Genomic DNA, 22009 nt, shown 5'->3' with positions numbered 1-22009 from the left:
AAAGCAGTCACCCCTTCCCTACCTCCAAACTTGGATTTATGGAGCTGTGGTCTATCACACACTGAGCAGTTACGGCGGAGAGAGCTGGGAGATACACAAAGCATGGTTGATACATGCATGCAAAGAAAGAGTCTCTGATACACAAAACAGCATTCTGTACAGGGATGCACATCTGCTTTGTGCTACCGTGTCGGCCACGAGAGCTCTGACAGCCTGCGGGAACTTTCAGTTGCAGAACCACAACATAAAGCTGCTTCCCTTTCTCTCTTTAACTTGGGTTCTGGTCATAGGGAACAATGACCTGATGTTGTGTGACCAAAGCATGGAGCAAAAATAAGGTGCGTGTTAGTTCTTCTTTGCTCTACACTCAGCTGCTTGCATTAGTTTTAAGGACAATATCGTGCATCTCTGCAGCGCCAGAAGTTGGGGTGCATCAGTTGGCAACCACAGGAGTGAGCAGCGAGGACCAGGAGTTGAGTGAAAAAGAACTGGAAGTATTAGGGTAGGTGACTCGGTAAAACAATGACAAAACCAAGAAATACAAATATTTCCAATTCTTGCTCCTTGCTTGGGTTGCCTTATTGTAGAAAAACAGGAGTTTAACAGTGAAGGCTTTGGGCCTGAGATGAGAGCTGGTCTCCAAGAGAAGACACAACCAGGGACCTTCGATTGCCAGCCCTGATGCTACAGCAGATGGCACCCCAGGAAAGACCCCCAAATTCCCTCACAAGGACTGCTCCATCTATCAGCAGGGTGAGCAGAAGCCAAATCTTGGGCTCACAGGGAGGGAACCGGCACCGCACACCCAGCTGTGCTGGAGACATGGCTGCTGCAGATGGCCTGGCATGAATAACTGGGGCAAAGGCAGCAGCACCACGGGGGCCCTCTCCAGATGGCACACAGCATCTCCAGGGAGAAGGAGCTGCCAAGGCTGGATTGAGTGGATTTTACATTGCTCAGCCATAGCGGCTGCGGACAGGATGCTTGTCATTGCGGGAATGGTAGGCGCAGGCATACCACAAAGTTTTGCCCGCAGCACAGAGCAGGCAAACAGACAGCTGCTCCCACTCCCACAGGGTTTTACTCAGCCCTCCCCATCTTCATGCCACCTGCAGCCAGCCTCGAGCTGTGGCATCCCTCCCATGGTGCGCGTGAGCAGCGGTGATGCCAGCAGGTGAGCAATTTGGGTCCTGCAACTTGTCTGGACAAGGGGATCTATAGGAGGAGCAGGGCCCGACACAAGAAGCCCACTGCCCAGCCCCATGCTGGGGCTCGCCAAGGCTGCCTCGAGGTGAAATCCCAAAGGGATCCTAAGGACAAAACCAATTACAGTCATCTTTCTGCTCCTAAGTGAGGCAGAACAAAGCCTGTCACCTGGCAGTGGTGGCTGGGATGCTAATGTCAATGCAAGTGTTTGGATACACACCTTAAGGAAGCATAATAAAAAATAATATATATATAAATGAGTAACTTCTTATAGGGTAATAAAGCTTTTTATTTCAAAACAACATCTTACCAGCCTGTCCTTTTTAAGCAATAAAACTACTGGGTGCCTCCATCCATAACTAACTATACAACAGCTGGCAGCGGAGTTGGTTAGCTATTAATGTACTTTTCTGGGCCATTTTTTACCCCATTACTAATGCAACATGTGTGCTCAGTACACACACATTTCCACCTCTAGTCATTCATACGTTTTCTGTGAGGTTAGATTTTACAGAACTACACCAGCCAGGACAGCTAACACAACCAAAAGCACTACAACAGAGCTTCCAAGTCGGGGCTAAACATAAACCAGAGTGAATGAAAACAGTTACACCAACTGCACTGAGGATTTCTATTCTGGGGTCCACAAGCAAATAAAAAAGGGTGTTTTGAAGATCAAACATGCAGAGCTCCAAAGCACAGGGTTTCCAAGACAACAACGCTTCCAAGTCAAGTTCTCTTTAATGCTTTTGCCTACGAGAAGCTTCCCCCATGGGGCCTCTTCCCCACAAACAATCCTTACAGACTCACTGCCCGTCCTCAGGCGGCACACCCGCACAAGGCTCTGTCTCCACTGACCTCCGGGGCTCTCCGCATTACTGCAAAGTGGCTGGAAGATGGGGAGGGAAGAGAGGAAGGCAATCCCATCTGGTTGCTGCTCTGCCTGACACAGGCGACACAAACAGCACCGGTTGCTCCTTTTTCCTGCGTGGTACTACAGAAAAAACAGGGTAACCCCCAGCATGAGGGGCTGCCACAGGAATCTAAATTCACTCCACAGTGAGTGAGACCTTAACCTAATGTTAGCTCTGATCTGTAAGAACACCTCTAAGCACCCACGTTGTCCAGATTAGGGGTTTTCATGCTCGGATCTTTTAATACCAGGAGCAAACCTTGCTTCCCCTCCTCACTTGATGCCGGTCTCCTCTGCACTACCTGGAGCAGAGCGTGGGGCTTTGTGCTTAATGGCTTTTTCCAGAGTGCTGCACTTGGTTTGTGTCAGACTGCGAAGGGAAATGTCACTGATTATTCAGGCACTAATGACCTGCCCACTGATGCCAAGAGCTGTACTTTTCATTAGGCTGCAATGGTGATGTGCAGTCAACCATTTGCTGCTTTTCTGGCTAATGGTTGGAAGTGAAATTGTATTTGTTTCCAGTGCTCTTGTCCCATGATGTGTTAGTAGTTTCCACTCTTTAATTAAAATTTCATGAAATTTAAAAGCTGATCGATTGTGACCAGTTACAGTAACAGCTTGAGACAAAGCCTGCGGTGGGCACACAGCTTCCCACGGATTCCCAGTAACACCGTTTTGCACTTAGAATCATCAAATCAGTAAGGTTGGAACAGACCTCTAAGATCATCTCCTCCAATCGCCCACCCACCACCAGTATTGCCCACTGACCATATCCCTCAGTGCCACACCTCCACAGCTGTTGAACATCTCCAGGAATGGTGATCCCAACACCTCCCTGGGCAGCCTGCTACAATGCATTACTACCCTTTGGAGAATCATTCTTTTCTAATACTGAACCTGAACCTCCACTGGAGCAACTTAAGGTCATCACCTCTTGCCCTGTTGCAGGACAGACTAGGCAGACCCAGCCCTTTCAAAGCAGGACTTCCAGTGCTTGCAGATTACACTGTGTCAACCCAGTGCCCTGCAAACAACACCTTTCACACCACACCACACTCAGGATTTGCACTCGATGCTCCTTCAAAAGCAGTTTTCAGGCACAGGCTGCCAGGCCACTCACCAACTGGCTGCATGCATGGCAGCACACAGGCCTCTGGGCAGCCACTGGCAGTGCCTGGCCATTGGCTGCACCCTGGGCCCAATTTTCTCTCTTAGGTTCGTTTTCGATCTGGGGCAGCACCTCCAGAGGTCTCGTTTTGATCCAGAGCCCCCAGCTGATATGCTGTTGGCTTCCCAAAGGCTACCGTCCATCCAAAATGGCGCCCACTTCCGTCCATCCAAAATGGCGCCCACTGCCCACAGAGGAATTCTCTGCTTTGTGGCTCTGTCCCTACTGAAGCGATGAGGAGGTGAACCAGGCCTGCCTGCAGAGGTGGGGGGCTGAGGTGCCCGCGTCCACCCTGCTTATCCACTTCCAGTTTTTGAATCAAAGCAAAAAGCCTAATCTGAGCCTAAAGCAGCAGATGGGCACAAAATGAGGCCAATGCCGTAAAGCCGCCACTTTGCAACCTCTCGGGGTCACTCATTCATGTGCACACAGACACAGTCAGGAGTTCTGTAATCCTGAATGCCACACTAGTCTCTCAAATCTTTGCGAGCTGGATTCTCCTCTCATTAGGAAGACCTTTGAGAGACTTTGTTTAAAAAACTAGAAACAACTCCCAGCCTCTAATCTGTTTATCTCTGTGAAATCTTGGCTTCGAGAGCGCAACGGCACATTGTGACCCTTCTGCTGCAAGTGCTGCGATCAACACACACGTCAGAGTTTCCAGGGACGGAACAGCCAAAAGAAAGCACAGTCCTGGGCTCACAACACACACACACACACAGAGATAGAGCAGAAAGCCAAACTCTCCGTGTAAAAACCACCAGGCACAGCGAGCTCCTGGCCTCGTCGGAGCGCCCTCGGCCCTGGACGATGATGGGCCATTTGATGTTTTGATGTTTAATGATTTATATAATGCTGGCGCTGCTCCACGCATTGCACTCTAGATTGCCTTGACTGAATCGCAATGTTCATGAGGTGTTTGCTAAGGGAACGCCAGCAGGCCGTTAACGTGGACATAAGGAGATGCTGTGCTGTATTGGGGAGTTTGGTTCAGCTGCTGGGATGTGGGAAAGGCTGGAGATGCACACAGGGACCAGCATTAATTCCACAATAAACATTTCATACACTGGAAAGCTAAATTTTGCCATTTGGCCGTGGAAGGAACAAACCATCAACAGAACCCCAAAGCAACCCCAGAAGCCACAGGGAAGAGACTGCTGGGCTGTGTGGAGCTGCAGGTGACAGCTGTTATAGCCCACAGGAAAGGATGGCAAAAATACTGACTTGTGCAGCGGGGAGGGAAAGAGAAAGGAGAGTTCAGCAGCCAAAATACCCCTGGCTCCATCCTGACAAGAAGAACAAGCATCCCAGCATCCTCACATTGCAAATGCAAGTGCATCACGCAGCAAACGTTATGTGACACTTGCAGCATCACTTGCACAGAATCACTGGGGCACTCAGTCTCAACGGGCATTTTCCAGCTACTGCTTAGAAAAATGCACTTCAACTTTCTTTGTTCATTTCACATTAGCACTGCCGCAATTTGTGGTTAATACCAAGACACAAAGCACCATAGAAAGTCATTAGTACCCCTAGAAAGCTCGTTATTATTATTGGGAAAGCAGCTGCAGGTGCAGAGGAGGAGGAACTGCTCGCATTTCTGATCCTGCACTGAAAACAAACAGCTCCGTCCACAACTAAGATTCTTTGCCTTCAAAGTCCTAAGCAGCAAGACTTCAGGGAAGGGCAGGTTCCCCTCTGCGGGGACAGTGATCCACATCCGGATGGCGAACACTGAAATCCCACTCCCAAAAAGGGGCACACATTCCTGGAGGGATGCAGGCGAGGACGCAGAAGTTCAGCACTAACGAACCACACTGGGATGCACACATCACCTGTGGGTACCGGCAGCCATCAGGCCACTCTCAGGCACCTGCAGAGCCCTTCTGTCCCCGCTGCACAGCTCTGTGGGTGAGCCAGACTGAAAGAGATAAAAAGCTCCATGCACGGTGTGGGTCCCCTGGGTTTTGTCACAAGGCAAAGTGAGGAAATCTCTGGCAGGCATAAGCCAGCATCAGATTCTGCAGAAGAAACCAGCCCCTCAGTTTGTCTGGGATTTTATCAACTTGTCCAAGGGACTTAATGAGATGGACGCATCAGCTGGCAATTTGTTTTGCTGCAAAACAGCTGAGGAAGAGAAGGAAAGAGGCAAATAGCGCTATTGATCAGAAGAGAAAGGACATGGTATTAGGCAGTGAATTTTCATCATAGCAAAAGGTTCAAGAGGAGGCCATAAGGTTTGGTATTAAACCTCCTGTCTCTTAGATTTAGTAAGGATCTGGAGAAAGAGATGAATTTGCAAAGTAGCAAAATACAGAAATGACACAGAGATAAGTTCCTCAAAGCCCCAAGCCAACCAAACGACTGGGAGAAAAGGCAACAACATGGAGAATTAACACCAAAGCTGACAGATGCAAATTAATCGGGGAGGAGAAGGGAATCGGGGTATTTTTCAGGCAGTTCCTAATTAACAGTATTAACTGAGAGGGAGACTGGAGCTTCAGAGCATCTTTGGTGCTGCTCTGCAGGTAGCAGCAACCCTGAGAGAGAAGGGATGGAGAGGGAGGCAAGGAAGATGTTGGTCTGCTCAGAGAATGGGATGGGGAATAAGAGCACGAAGATTATAACATTATTAAAATGATGCTGCCTAATCCCAGAATAGCTTTCACCTCCTCTGCAAAAGAGTATTATTACAGACTTAAAATGGGCTTTAGAAGAAGGTGATGAGAATGATCAAAGGGCTGAAAAAACCCTGCTCTGCAAGGAAAGAAAAAATATATGAGATTATTCATCTTGCAATTGGCATAATAATAGGGCTCATGATGAAAAGCATATAAAATAGAGTGATATAATGAAAATATATCACACGGACTTTCGTTCTCCGTGCCTGAAACTACAGGAATAAGCAGCCATTCGATCCAAATGCTGTTAATTTCGAGCTGATAAAAAGGAAACGCTTTGTGCAAAAAAAAAAAAACCAACAAAACAAAAGTATATTACATCTCCAAACTTACTGCCATAGAAAAGCACCAAAAGGGGGCATTCAAACAAAGTGCTGGACCTGGCAGTGCCCTTCAGCATCCCACGGCGTGGAGAGATGGCTCCGAATCGCTGCACCTCTCCTCCCATACCACAACTTAATTAGGAACACTGCAGCTTTCTTCTTCAAAGCAAAGCTAATTCATTAGCAACCTAATTATTTACCTGTGTAGCACAAATACAGCTTTCCAAGCATTTTCTCTCAAATGGAAAGCGAGGGCTTTGTTCTTGTTGGCTTTTTTAATACTCTCTATTTGACTGGGGAATAAAAACATGCTGAAAGTGAACAAAATAAGGCATTACAGAAATCATGGGTCATTAAACCTCCAAATAATTGCAGCTCCGCAGGATTTTTAAGAGGACACATCACACTTGGGCACGGAAAGCAACCCAAAGGGTTCCTGGAATGCCATTCCCTCTGCACGGTGCAGAGGATGCCCTGGGATGTGCCCAATGGCAGCACAAAGTGCGCTGCTCCCATGCACGGGAATGCTCCTGCAGAAATCCACATGCAGCAGAAGCCCTGGCACATGGGGGATGGCAAACATCATGTGCAGGAGAAACCCACTTTGCTCTCGCTGCATGCAACCTCTGGGCTGCACTGCTGCCTCTCCTGCCTTGTTCTCACCGCAGGGCCAAAGTCAGGGAGTGCAATCCCATGAGACAGCCCCAAAGAGCTGCTGTGCAAGCGTGCAGGGCCGCGTTCCCATAGGTGCCTTAAAGAAACAAAACCACGAAGCACAGCTAATGCCTCACAGTGTAACAGGAAGCCCCGTTTTATTACAACCTAATTGTGTTATTAATGAAACACAGACCTCACTCCACCAAAACCCACGCAGCCCGCTCAGTGCCGCAGCGCTAATGGCTCTGCTTCCGTCCGACAGGAATGCCTCCAAGAAGGCAAGCTGATCTTTGCAAAGGTCACTGTGTTAATCATCGTGCCCTTTCTCTAGCAGCAGCTGTCGCTAATTGCCTGTGAAGGAGTCGAGATGAAATTCTTGTTAATCCTCCTCCCAACATCACTACAACCCAACATCATCATCACTCCCTTGAAACAACCGTAAGCAGCTGATGGGCCCGTGAGACACGGCCGGAGAGGGTGGAAAAAGCAGCTCCTTTCTGCAAACCGGAGGCTAACGTGGTGATAAGCAGCAGGAAGAGTGGGGACGTCGTGCTTCCCCGGCTCCTGCTAGGAAGGAGCAGCGCAGCCATCACTGCACGCCGCAGCCTCAGAACAGCCGAGATGCTGGAGCACGGGGAGTTTGTTTAATCAATAACATACGAAGCTTCTGGCACAGCCGAGAGAATGAAAGAATTTTACAACAGCAAAATAAAGCGCTGCTGTGTTATAAATCAGAGAACACATATGGAAAAGTTAAAGGGATGTACTGAGTCGCAGAGATATCAAGGAAATCACAGAAGTTCTGGCTGGAGTCCCTGGCTCTGTTTGTGCTAAGAGAACTTCAATGCACGTCAGGTTTTACTGCTTCTTCCAAAGGAGGAACTCCTTTGCAATGCGTGCAACTGCATCAGAGTGAAAGGATACTGAGAGCATCCCCTTCAACCACCGCCTGTCTGCACACATCCGACTTCTGCTCTACCTACGGGTGCACAAACGGCTCCCGGTTTCCCTATAGTACCAGCACCTGATCAGATCACAACCGTGCCTGTGGGCAGCAGCACGTTTTAAAGCCTCTCATGCCGATCACGCGATGAGCTGATCTGCATCGCGTTTTGTTTCGGCTCTCTTCAATAATTTGCAGAATGCTTCAAATAAAACTCATAGAGAGCCTCTTAAAAATTATTCAACATCAATATTTGAAATATTTATCCCCCAGGGTGCAGGCTCGTAACACATAATGGGGTGCATTTTCCTCTCTCTGGAGAGGAAACAAGACATTGCCATTAAATAGCACACTTAGCCCAGCTGTAAGCATCAATGCTATCTGAGGTCTCCTGTTTCATCTCATACGCAAGGATAATTCCTGGGAAGAACAACATACTGCTAAGGGAGACCTGCTTCGCCCTTTCCACATTTGGCATCCAAGAGAACACGAGGAGGGGTTATCCAGCAATGCTGACACTCATCCCACAAAGCCACAGAACAGAGTGCAAAACGCCTTTTGTAACCACCTCCTGGAGCTGTGACCTGCAGAAAACCACCCCAAGTCAGGGATACGTCCTGCAGCCCCAGACTGCAAGACCATCGTATCCATGCTCCATTTCACAGCTATTCCTGAAGTGCTGCTCAGCCCTGGCTTTTGTAAGCAGCCACCTCACGCTCTCCATGAGTGGAGATGCAGTTTAAGTATCTCATTCCCTTACAACACCTATTTAAATGCATCCGTTTTTTCAGCACTTCACACGCAGTTACCTTTACTGGTGGCACACAGAATGCAGCACTAATTGCTGTGGGGGCTGCTGTGGCTCAGCTTTCCAGACTTTACACTCAGAGGGAAGCTGTGCTGCAGAAAGATTCAGTTTGACACGTTCAGCAGGTGCAAGGGCACCCCATCTCGAGGAGGAAAGCCTCATCTCCTTGCAAGAAACAGTGTCTGAGCCCATGGAGGTAATCTTCCATGACAAAATCATTGCACCCTATGGCTGCAGTGGGCAGAACATAAGCATCTGGAGCTCAGCTCAAGCCCGTTTCCTCTGCACAAAGAGGTTCAGTGTTGCTATGATGCCTGGGAGCCATTTCTGCACTTGTACCCTTTAGGGACCCCGGGTGTATCCAGATGCTGCTGCAGCAATGGTCCCTCAGCTCCATTCCTGGTGCTGCCAGCTGTCAGCTGAGCACACAGAGATGTTCAACAGATGCTTCATCCTCTGGAGGCGTCCATAAAGAACTCACCCCAGGTTCATGACTCACCCTCATGCCCGGCTTCCCAGATCAGCTTTGTCACCCGGCATTGCTGACTGCAGTGTGCTGCTGCAAAAAACCCAATCCAATTTTCTCAAACCTTGAGACCGGGCAGTGGAAGTCATGCTGGTGAGCTGCAGGACCAGCACCAGGGCAGCAGGTAGAGGAGCTCCATCCCTGCAGGGCGAGGAACAACCTGTGGCCACTGGGAACAACCGCAGCAGCAGCAGGACAGCTTCCCAAAGGATCTCACTGCTAAGCTGGAGGGCCTTGAAAAAGCAGAATGTAGGAACTGTAACAGCACGAGGATGTACACAGCTACGGATGGATGGCCACGTCCAAAGCCTGCTTAGAGCGGTGCCATTCTGGCAGCCTTATAAATCACTGCCCCTAAAGGAGTGCCTTGCTTTTCTGCAGGGAGACAGAACAAGCCTGCAGCTCACTCCCTGGACCTGCCTTCCCCTGTCGCATTCAGGGGGTGGCACACAGCAGCCACCAGCGTGCTGCTACAGCCTCACACACCTGCAAAGACAAATACATCCTTTAACATCAGACAGGAGGCTGAGGAATGGAGCCATAAGGGCGTATTGCCGCACATGAAGGGAAATTCATTCTGCTGCTAACGCCTGTAACTTCCCCACTGAGAGCAACGGGCATCGCCAGGAAACGAGACAGTGCTCCAGCGTGTGCCGAGTGATCCCTGAGCCTGCCTGGGCGCACAGCTGGCAATACAGAGCCCTTTGCCCTCCCCGGGCCTCGAGCTGACACAAAATGCCCACGTTTTAATAGCGAGTGATTAACCATCACCATAAATTACCCCGATTATAATGAATTTCCCCCAAAAAGGGCTTCGCATGGGGCTGCACAGCGCATCCAGCTGCTCCCAGATGTGCGCTTCAGTGGGATCACCCCGGGCACGGCTCTGCAACCCACACTTTGGCTGCATTTTATGACAGACACCAAAGAGATCCGTTCGCATGGGAGCAACCCAGCCCCGCCGAGCTTCCTGCTCCCATGCAGCAAGGCTGGCAACTTCAGAGCAGTTTCACAGGGTCACATTTCCAGCGCTACTGAACTCGTCTGCTCTTGGTCTGCTCTGAACATGGCATGCTAAATGATCTGCCAACAGACTTCTTGTTTTTTTTTCTCTTTTTTTTCTTCCGGAGGGATGAACAGGAGCCAATGCACAAATGAACGGGTTCATAAAGCCAGACTGTCCTCCCTCTCTCCCTCGATGTTTTTTCATGCCTCCCATCCCCTTACAGCAGGGCGCATCTGATGGCGTTTCGATGGAGGTATGCCCTCCTATTTAACAAGCAATTAAAAGAAGAATGCAACAAGCATTCAGAACACACAAGCATTTCCTCTGCACACTCGCAAGCATTTCCTGACCGAGCAGCCTCACAACATGGAACACATCTAACAACCGCGTTTTCCCACAATAATGTTTTTCCCAACCGTTGGCTGTGGCTGTTTTCCATTTAAGGTCATAATCCCATTGTGGGATAACAGAGCAGCGGATCCTCGGAGATGTGATAATTTGGGCAAAATCCTAAAAAAGAAAAGCACCGCAGCTATCCTTGGGAAGAAATCGGCAATGAGAAAAGAGAGAAGCTGAAGTTTCCAAGTGCTGCCACTATTGGTGTGCCAGGACGGCCGGGCTCCTTTTCTTTCCAATACAGCTGGATGGGCACATCAGGAGGGAACCCGGGCACACACACCACGTTCTGGGCAGGACGGCAGATGAGCACGCTGGGGAGCTGCCATGGGGCCCTGGGAGGACTTCATTTGGCTTCACTGGCAATAAACAGCACTGGCATCCTGCTCTGCAGCACTCCCATCCAGAGATATTTCCATCGGCTACACCAGCCCTGCAGTTTGTGCTGTGCTCTGAGGATGTAAATCAAAATCCAAGCGATGTTTACGGCACTCCTGTCGTTCCTTAAAGTTTATTCTTCTTTACTGCACGCATTCAGTGCCGGAGGTGTGATGCTGTACCAAGCTCTGTGCTGCCTGACGGGAAGCAGAAAGTTGGGAGAGCCTCACTGGGCATCCCAGAGCCATCCCTCCATTAACTGCATTAAGAGCTTCAACAAATGTGTGTATACACAGCATCGCAGGAATGGATTTCAATCGAGATGAGCCCTTGGCAGGCTTACACAAGTAGAAAAGCACACGCACATAAAAACTGGGAGTTCTGCACGGGCTAATGGAGCAGGCAGCAAATAACCGGGCATGCTCTCTGGGCTCAGGGACGGTCTCCTTTATGACAGGCAGTAATGCCTCGTTACAGGAGAAACAAATACAATAAAGATGAATATTCCATCTTCCCCTGGCTGCAGTTTAAGTGTTAAGCCAATACAAATTCTCAGGTTATATTTCACAAAAACAGCTCCGCCAAAAAACTGCTGGTGGTGCAGCAAAGCACATCTCATTTCAAAGATAAATCCTGCAGCCTTCACAGGCAGATGTTAAAACACATCGGGCTCCATCCAACGGCCCAAAGGAAGGCACAGAGTGAATTTATAACCAAAACGATCCTTCTTTTGCCACGTCGCTTAGCCCAGCGGTTTATGAAACGATGCTGCATACCTTCACGTGTGCTATAGGGCTCCACTGGTTCCTCCTGTGCTCTTCCTGCCTGTCATCTCCCCTTGCCTTCCATCTCCATTTTGAATTATTTATCATCAGGTATCGCATTCATTTGCATACTCTACGAGGTGCAAAATAAACGATTAGTCATTACATATCGGACTCTTGCAAACCATCTGTGCTGGACTCCGCAGCAGTTTTGCTTTGCTTTCCTCTAATTCTTGGGGGGGGAAAAGAATAATCCGAGGGGAGAAATGGATTTGCTGGAAGCCCACAGCAAAGCAGTCCGCAAGCTTGCTGAGAGCAAAGGTTTATTGCTCTGTTAGAGCTGTGCTCCACATCGAACGCACAGGCTATCATCTGCCGTGTAATGTAACCAGCAGTACAAATTGCAAGTAGTATTACTTCAAAGACCTTTATTTATTGATTAGAAACACAGTCCTTATTCTCTTCCTGTTCCCTCCTTGAGTCGTGCTGATTGCATACAATGGAGAGCCATCACTTAAAGGGCCAATTAAGTCAGCTTCTGAAAGGTAATTGAATAGCTGAAGTTCTTAGTGCAATATTGTACTGCATTTCTTGATTGCAGTGAAGGAAAACAAAGCAGTCAGAGCAATGAAAATTAGAGAATGAGGCATTAGGTACAGGTTAGGAACAGGAAAATGGATGGAGCCCATACCAATAAGAGACTGCTTTCCTTCTGTGGTGGCTTCTACCCATTGCTATAGGGGTGAGAAGGAGAAATCAGCCGTGGTCCTGTTTGTTTGCTGTGCTGGGAGCAGCTGGTGCCCAGCGTCCAACCAAAAGCTCCAATTAACAGATTTCTTGCACTGGGGGCTTAATGAAGATAACATCTTCCGCATGGATTTCCTGAAGCCTGATGCAGGAGTTGATTCCCTTCTCCAGCAAAGCCACCAACAGACTCTCTCCTTTCTGTCCTCTTGGCTACATCCAAAAACAGGATTTCTGGTCCAATTCAAGGATTTTCCACCTCCTCTGGAGGCTCCCAAACCACTGCCCAAATTGGCTAAAGTGAGAACGGGAGATTAGGAAGAAGTACATAAGCTTTATTCTCTTAGAAAAACTTGGCCGGAAAACAAAGGAGAAAGCAACTGTTAGGCTGCCTCTACTCCAAGGTTACATAAAATCACTGATTTAAATGCAGGAAAAAACACCTCGCAGACGGAGAGCAGAATCCTCACGAAGCTGAGGATGCCGACTGCACATGGCCAAACCCCCCATCCATTTCCTAGAGGCCACAGAGTCACAGCTGAATGATCTCAGCGCTCTTTTCCAACCTTAACAATTCTGTAGTTCTATGAAGACCTCTTTTCAGCCACAGACTCAAAAACTCTGCAAGGACTTCATCCCAAACAGCTCTCCAAAGGGTCTGCGCTTCCATAAGAGCTCACGGCGACGCATCAGACAGAGGAGCTGAAAGCAGAGCTGTGTGTAAATATGGCCCTGGGATACCCAGCTTCAGTACAGTCACATCCACACATCAACTACCGGAGCACTTCAGGAACACTGCTAATAGAAGATAAATGCACGGGGAAAGGACAGCTTCAACTAAGAAAGCTTTTGCCACTCTCAGGAGCCACCACATGGAAAGCTGCTCATATTCCAGCACCACGTCCCAGGAAGAACACAGGAACTGGGAAAAGGAGTGTGCAGATCACAACTCACAAACTGCTGCAAAGAGCAGCATCTGTGTGTTCCTCGCTCACCACTGAGCAGTTACATACACCTCAATTCCAACCTCAAACACAACTGGGACCGTGGCAATGTTCCGCACAGCGCAAACTTAACAAGAGAGTTAAATCAGTTTTGACCACAACAGGGATGAAGGAAGGGATTTAAACAACTGCTTTCTGCTTACGCTCCAAGCTCAGTACTGGTGAGGCAGGAAGGAGGGAGCAGCAAACAGCCAAGCAGTCCCAGCACCCAAATCCCAACCCGTCACCAGGATCCCTCTGTTAGCTTCTAAATGGAACTGCATTACTTTAACGGGGTTCCTCCAGATGCACATGGATGGAACTGAGAGCAGAACGCACCTCTTGTTATTATGCTTCACCAAACACAGAGGGCACGTCCCACTGCCAAACTGCTCCCCTTCCCTTTCGTCACCCAGATCTCTCCTGTTGCTGAGCAGCCAGAAGGGGATCGGTATTTCACCACTGCAATCAAAACTGTGCATAACACAGGATCCGGTTACAATCACACACCTATGTGGTTGCCCATCCTGAAGAGCCCTGAGAGGCTTTTAACGAGCTGTCTGTGTGCAGCCCATCACCGCACCTCCCAGCGCAATGGGCTCGGGAGTGACAGCTGTTTCAACAGCACTCGTGTGGTGGAGTAGTTGAAGGGAGAAAGAAATACTAAAAATAATTGCAATTGCAGCACGGAGCGTAGGCAGGGCAGGGGTAGGAAGGACAACCCAGAGGAAGCTGGCAGTAAGAGATGCGATAAGGACTGCTGGAAGCCAAACCAAACAGGAACCCACACCTCTGTGCCACGCACAGCAAACGGCAGCTCCACGCCTGCCCGACAGCCCCTCTGCAGGCACACTGCCAAACTGCCCCTCCTGCTGCACAGCTCTGCAGTGAGCAGCTCCAGGTGGGACTCCAACATCAGCACAGGGCTGAGGGAGGCTTCAGTGATGCCTTTACGGATGAGCCAGTAATGAGATAGTGAGCGAGTGGTTCACTGAGCAGGCCTGTGGCGGCAGTAAGAACCAGGTAAAAATGCCCACTGAGACTTCTGTGCAATCCAAGGGCACGTAGAAGAGTTAGTGTTCTCAGAGCTAAGATGGGGATCTCGCCTTACGCTGCCATCAGCTGACTTCACAGCTTGTCTTGGCAGATTCCTCTTGCAGAACACCAGCGGTGCGGGGCACAGCCTGCGCCAGGCACAGCTGCTAGAAGTCAGCCCACCTCCTGCAGCCACAGGGCCACAACTGCAAGCAGGAACCTCAGCACCAAAGCTCCTGGAGGAGCAATTCAGCTGATGAGCTCCTGCTCAAGCAGAACGTCACCAAGAAGAGACCACCCTTCTTGTTCCTTCGAGCCCTTCTGCACTTCCAAAAGCCACCAGAGCCCCCCTGCACTGCCACACTGATGCAAAAAGATGGGAAAGTGACTGAAGGTCTTCCTGTAACCTGGAACAGCGTCCCAGCACACCGGCAGCTGGTCCAAACGCACCCAAATGTCACGGCTGCTGCCAACATAAAGCTGTTTCTTTCTGCCACCCTCTGCTTCATCCATGGGGCATCCGTTAGGTTCGGACACAACGGGAGCAAAGAGGCAGCAACAAGAGCCTCATTAACTGACTGCAGCCGGGTTTGTTTTGGAGCACAGAGCAGTCCCTGCGCTGCAAGGCAGAGCTCTTGCTGGGGGAAAAAATAGATCCAATTTAAGGATGTCCTGCATACTGTAATGTTGTAAGCAGCTCCACGGTTAGATTTAAAACAACGGCATTACCAGCTGAAAAAAAGGGGAAAAAAAACCCCACCAGACAACAGGAACTCTCCCCAAACCAGCAGAACAAATGAAAAAAGGAAGGGGATAAAGGACGCTTCAAATCTGCCCTGGATGGAATGTGTGTCACTGCTTCAAGCTGCCGTAGGGAGGGGAAAAAGGGGAAATAGGATAGCAGGGAGCAGAAATGAGATTTATTAGGACCGGCCAGGTAGATAAAAGACAGCTGAGCACCAAGCAGTGATGTCTTTGTTTTGGGATGAGCTGGCTTCTGAAAACGTCTGGTCAGCTTTAGCATTTTGTACACATGAAACGAGTGTCCACGAGAGCACTCTCCTGAAACGACAGGGCTTAATGCAGCCGAGATAATTATCTAGATCCTTCTTTATCCCATTAGTGGTTTTCATTCGCGTCCTGGAACACCATAAGCGGATTGTTCAAGAATTATTTGCCATCCGCTGCTTCAATCCCGATCGGAATTATCTCTATACCTCGGTACGAAGAAAAGAGATTACCTCCCTGCCTGGGCTTGCTGCAATGCCCTCTTTTCTGAGGCTCTTATTATCATTTTGCTCTGCGAGGCAATGAAAAGAATCAGAAAACAATTGTCACCGACACCGTTTCGCCTCTCCCATCGTGTGCACGGGGACAAAGCTGAGCCCAGCGTGGTCATCCAATGACACACGACGGGATCCAAACTGCTCCCAGCTCCCCTTTGCAGCACCATTCACTAATTAAAGAACGAAGATGACACCGTTAAAAGCAATTAGCCAAATCGCGGTGTGCAACAGAACGAAGTGGGATGTGCTGCAACGAGAGGTCCCAGGGGTGGGTGCTAAATGCCGGGGCCCCCTGGCAATGCAAGTCAGTGCACAGCTCAGATGGAGGCAGAGCCAGGGGAACTCAAACTGCCTGCAGGACCCTTGCTTCCAGGCCTACAGCAACAAGCACTGCCCTCCCAGCTGTGCTGGCTGCTGCCAGGGTTGGTGCTGGCAGAGGAGCAGCATCTGCTGCCCAGCGCAGCCAGGAGAGACCTGCATGAGACAAAAGCTGTCCTCCCTCTGGTAGAAAGAGAAGGAGGTACGTATGCAGATCTGATAGGAATAAGAATGCATGTGTTGGGTTTTTTTTTTTAAACAAGCATGTTTTACAGCTTTGTAATGAGATCTGTAGGAGAGTCATCCTTACAAACAAGTTATTAAAAGAGGGAGGAGGGACGCAATAATAGCAGGTGCCAATTACTCAGCTCCCAGCAGAGACTTTCCAATTTCTCACCTTCCCCCAAAGCAAGATGCGCTTTGTGGCACATTTGCTTGCAAGTACAACACCCCTGCAGAGCAGCACAAAGGCGAGATGCATTGCTGCTGCACCGGGCAGCTGCTTCCCACCAACCCGCGCCGGAGGAGGGACTGCCGTGGCATTGTGCTATCTGGCCAAGACTGGAGCAGCACAAAGTAAATAAACCCCGACCATCTTTATATTTGACTACAGCCTGACCGCTCCTCCTGCCAACAGGAACAGCACGTTGATAGGCTAACTGCGGCTGCCAGGTCTGCCTCTGCAAATATCTGCTCCGTTTCAGGAACAAAACCCCAGTAACGATTCTGTTATTTTAAGGCAGCAGAGCTCAGTCTCAGGCTGTAAACGCTCACATTGCAATCGGAGCCGCCGAGATCCCATCCTCCGAGGCAGCGCAGCACAGTAATGATTAATATTGCAAATGTAATGCAATCCTTTCAAATGATTATTTCCAAAATCAGCAGATAATTACCGAGGCCTTCGGCAATCAATACTCAAGATAAATAGACAATTAAATTGCAAAGAGAAACAGAAGCGAGTAGTTAATATTTGCCAAAGACGTGCCAAATGCACTTTTTCATGGTAACCAAATACTTCCAGTAAACGGATATTTTAGTTCACTGGAGAGGCACTTTCAGAAAGTAATAAATTAATCTAATAAAACCGACAGACAGGGTGGAACCAGACGTTAATGAAACACAAACTGATCTATATGGAGCCAACCCACAGCCCACGTCCCAGTTACGCACAGATGCCATTCTGGTCACTTATCCCCTCCCTCGTCACGGCCTTCCAGCTCAGGGAAAAGCCACATCTCATTGGTCTTCACCAGAACGATGGCACAGCGAAGGATTTCAGCCATCAAACCAAGACATTTGGATGCAGCTTCAATTTGAGTTTCCAGTTCTTACTTTTTTTTTTTTTTTTAAATACCCCTCCATCCCCAATGTCAGCAAATGAACCATCTCTGAAACACAACACTTCATTCCCCTCTGTTCAGGGTGGTTGGTAGGAAACATTTCTCCTCTGAAAGAGCAGTGCTGCAGTGGCAGAGCTGCCCAGGGAGGCGGGGGTTCACCATCCCTGGAGGTGTTTGAGAACTGTGGAGATGTGGATGTGGTTATGGGCACGGTGGGATGGGTTGGGGTTGGACTTGGGGATCTTAGGGGTCTTTTCCAACCTTAATGATTCTATGATTAAGCTCGGGCTCCATCTAGCAGGTGTGAGACAAGTTCCCTCATTGTCTCCCAAGGCCCCAAGTATTCCCTCAGATCAGGAGGGTTCAGCTCAGCCATGGCATTAAAACATGCCCTCTGCTTTTACTGTTCTTCTGCCTACAGTTTGCTGTGCCCAACCCTGCAAGCACTCTCCATTAACCAGCCAAATAGGCAAAGTTCTGGGGTGCCATGAATCGGTGGGACCAGCCAGCTCCTTGGAGTTGATGAAACCACGGTGTTAGGTAAGCACGTGGGAAAGGTCCTTGAATGGTAGATAAGTTGAATTAGACAAGCTTAAGAGAGAAAAAGACACAGAAGAAGTCCATCCTGGTCATTTTCTACAAAATCAAAGGAAGAAGGAAGAGAGGAAATTGAGGGAAATGGAAGACAAAGGGGGAAAAGATATCAAAGACAACTCCAATGAAAGCGCAATGAGACATGGCACCAAAAAGGCATCGTTAGAACAGGAAAGGCAAGATCAAACAAAAGCACAACATCAGAGTCAGGGCAATGACAGGAGGGAGAGGAGGACACCACACTGCTTTTTCCAGCATTAACTGAATAATTCACTCCATGGGCACTTTTCTAGGGGAGCTGTCAATCCCCAGAGAGCCCAACCCTACCCAAGCCCACTCATCCAGCAGGCACCCAACGCAGGCAAGTTCTTGCTTCCGTGGGGACATGCAATGGGAATGCTGCACGTTTCTTGCCTCGAGAAAGCTCTCACCATCACTGGGAGAGAAGAAAAACTACCTCACATCCTACAGGGCATATCCATACCATAAAGAACAAATTGGTCTGAAAACTCATGGAGGAAAAGGTGAGGCAGCAGGCAGTGGCACCGGTACCAGCGCAGTGACCTTCCCCGGGTTAGTATCAATTCAACAGAGCAAACCTAAACCACGAGTGTGCCAGGTGTGGATAAAAGCAAATGGACAATGCAGCTCAACTAACATAAGGAAAAAAAGAATGTGACTGGAGCGGGACACAAGCACGTGGAAAAGCAGCCAATGCTGCAGTGAAAGGAGAAAGATGGTTTAAAAGAGACCTGCCCTTCTTGGGCTGTCTTGCAATGCAAGAGAAGCTTGACGGGAGCTGTTCTACCACAAACAAAACAAAGGTCATCGCTGAATAAAAAGTCTCTACACCTCAATTACAATAAGAAAGGCAGGAAAACACATTTCCCTCTGTCAAAGACAACAATCCTCTCCCCGAGCCAGCAAGCTATTAAGCAGATGCTCGATCAGCAATCCCTGAAAAGCCTCTCCTTCTAGCAGCACGAACCTTCCAGCCCCAGCTAAAGCCCTTCCTTTATTTTAATAGTTTTCATAATCCCTTAATTTGGCAGCGACTTCTGCCTGCATGCACTGAGCCCTGCTGACCTCACCGGCTTCCACTTGGGAAAAAACAAGAGGCCAACCTCAGAACCAGCGTGGGAAAGGTGGTGTTGGATCCTGCAGGTGAGGAGGGAAGCTTTTCCCCGTGGGCTGGGATGCTCCGTGCCATCCACCCCGTGGGCATCCCAGCCCCACGCCCCAGGAATCCTAAACCCAAAGTCTGGAAGAGAAAAGCAAAGAGAGCTGCGTGGCACATCCCAGGGCCTGGGTGCGTTTGTTGCTCGCCAGCACTTGCAATTCAAGCGTTGCAAATCTCAGTGAGCGTTCACTGGGGCCAACAGCGGGCCAATGGTCGGTAGGAGTGAGTTCACATCCATCAAAGGTTTTCAAGAAACGGGTGAGATGTGGCACTGAGGGACGCGGTGGTGATGGGCCAATGGTCGGACTTGGTGATCTTCGTGGTCTTCTCCAACCTCGGTGATCCCCAAAGCCGTGCCAAGGTTTTCTGCCATCCTGCCCCAAGATGGGCTTCAGCTCTGCCCTTCGCCTCAGCTCTTCCCACCCATGAGCACGAGCAGTGTTTTGTGGATTTCTCCACGGCTTCCACCAATGATAGCTCTCTGGGTTTCTGTGTGCAGGGAGAATCGACACCAGCGCTGTGCCCAGCGCAGCAGGACCGGGGCTGAGCAGGCAGAGCAGCTTTGCCCAATTGATCACTAATGCAATTTCTTCATAATTCAGCAGGCTTCAAAGGTTTCCGGAGATGAGTGGCAGTTTCACTTAAACTACCAAGTTGCAGATGGGCTTTACCTTAAACACTAAGTGAATAATCAATGAACATTCAGGATGTAAGCACAAATCAATGATTCCTTTCAGATGAATCAAACGGAATAGCAAAGCAGAAATGGTTTTGTTCTGCAAGAGAAGTAAACCATGGGGCACGCTCGGTACAACCAGAGGGCTGCACCAACCTGCTCTGCTTCTGTCCTTAACACCCATAAGGGCACACACAGTGAGAGGCCAGCGGGAAAACCCAACAATGCATTGCCAAGAGATACAAGCAGAAATACAGTTGGCTCTGGGCAAGGAAAGATTTCTTTTGATCAATGCACATCAACAGATTGCACGGTGCCACTCATTCCTGGGATGAATTTGGTCAAACCATAAGCAAGATAATCTTGCACATGCTGCTGCACTCCGTGCATCAGTCGCAGCTGCTGGTGAGCACCGCAAAGACCCAGCAGGGGCTCTCAGAAACACTCCTGCACATCCTTGTTATTTGTTGTGCATTTTAATGACAGATTTCCAACCTCTGCAGCTCCTTTGCAGAGCCCCCATCTGCACCTCCTCAGCCTCCACAGGTTGGTATATGTGTTACATACACCACGGGTGTCACACACAGGGACAGCCCCAGCCCTGAGTGGGGACACGACCTGCAAAGTGCTGCCCCACGCCTCCAACAGGAGCTGCAGAACTCCGGGTGCAGGAGCAGGGAACAGAAAGGACAGAGCAGCAGGAAGCCCTGCCACAGCCAAACAGTCATCGTTTTGAAGGAGGAAACCCACCAGCCCGCTAGCATCTCCCTGGAACTTGTTCTCATCCCTTCTGCTGCTGATGTGCAGGCAGGAGAGCTGCTGGGTGCTGCTCCCAGGGGCTGCCAGCCTGCGATATGACGTGGTAATCAGCCCTGAGGTCAAGGAGAGCACATCACACCCTGCGAGGAGGGCACCATTACCCCTGTGCTGCCTGCAGTGGATAAGCAAACCCTGATCAGCTGTGTGAGAGCGCCTCTGGGGCTGGTCAGACCTATTTGAAGGTCTTTCACTTAATTGTTCTGTTCTCCCAACAAAGAGCAGGTGACACAGACAAGCAGGCTCTTCGATGCTTTCCCTGTTTTAACATCCACATGTTCCCCACCTGTGCAGTGGTGTCACCAGAGCCGTCCCCAGGTCCTGGCAGGGGACGGCCAATGCTGCAGTGAGTAATGGACACGGCCTGCCCTGAGGAGCCAGGGCACGGGGAGGAGGATCTGGGATATTACAGATTAATCAGCTTAACTTCAATGAAGTATTTAGGCAACGATGAGGACCTGAGCACGAGAAACCCTTCTTTGTCAAGACCAAATCACTGCAAACGCATCGTATTTCTGTGGCAGGGTATGACATCCCATAATAGAGCCGGGATGCAGGAGATGGACCTGGCTACTGCAGGGCCCACTGCGGGCACAAATGGGTGTGAATGGGGTTTGCCCATAGAGCAAGGAGTGGGAGGACCTGGCTGAGGAATGGCCCAAGGAAGCCAGCCCAGATGGGGAATCCCATCCGTGAGATGGATGGTGGGACACCACACGCACTGGTAGCGTTCAAAGGCCACCCCCAGCTGAGGGGACCGCCAGGACAAGAACAGGATTCGGATCAATCCCGACCCCTGCACACACCAGACGCGGTTCAGCCAGGACAAGCGTGAGGTCATGGGATCTGGTGAGAACAACGAACCAGGTAAAGAACGGAAAGCAGGAAAAGCTCTGGAGAAGCACGGCTGAAGGGCAGATGGGATAAAAAAAAAAAAACCACCATGAAACACATCTGTGCCAAAAGTACAAAGTGACAAAAGTGCACGGCGAGAAGGATCAGACCCGCAGTGAGCTCTGCTCCCTGAGCACAGCACTGCCTCAGCCCTGCGCTGGGCATCAGCTCAGCACGACGGCCCCGAGGGGAGCAGCGGAGCGACCACAGACCAAAGAGCTGCAGTGAGGGGAGGAACTTCCCTGTCTGTACCCCCAAAAAGGGAAACAGAGCAACATTTCTGCTTAGATCGTATGAAAAACCTGCTGGTCGGGCTGTTAAATGTCAAACGCAGTCCAGGGAGCTCGGCTATCTCTGTCATCAGAGGTTAT

The 22009-nt window shown here is 49.7% G+C and overlaps 1 protein-coding gene across 4 annotated transcripts in view; it reads right to left on the bottom strand.

The window, feature by feature from the left end:
* Positions 1-22009, bottom strand: part of MGAT4B (alpha-1,3-mannosyl-glycoprotein 4-beta-N-acetylglucosaminyltransferase B) — a 36210-nt gene that overhangs the window by 13323 nt on the left and 878 nt on the right. Inside the window, exon 1 of one of the 4 annotated variants that reach the window (XM_046900456.1) lies at positions 23-16341. The exons of the other annotated variants lie outside the window; for them this stretch is intronic. Coding sequence (XP_046756412.1) covers positions 23-119 — 97 coding nt within the window. The 5' untranslated portion in view covers positions 120-16341. Of the gene's footprint in view, positions 1-22; positions 16342-22009 lie in introns of those variants that run through there. 4 annotated transcript variants of the gene reach the window in all.

Source organism: Gallus gallus, chromosome 13 (assembly GCF_016699485.2).
Source record: "Gallus gallus isolate bGalGal1 chromosome 13, bGalGal1.mat.broiler.GRCg7b, whole genome shotgun sequence".
Lineage (NCBI taxonomy): Eukaryota > Metazoa > Chordata > Aves > Galliformes > Phasianidae > Gallus > Gallus gallus.
This window is presented reverse-complemented; position numbering and strand designations above follow the sequence as displayed.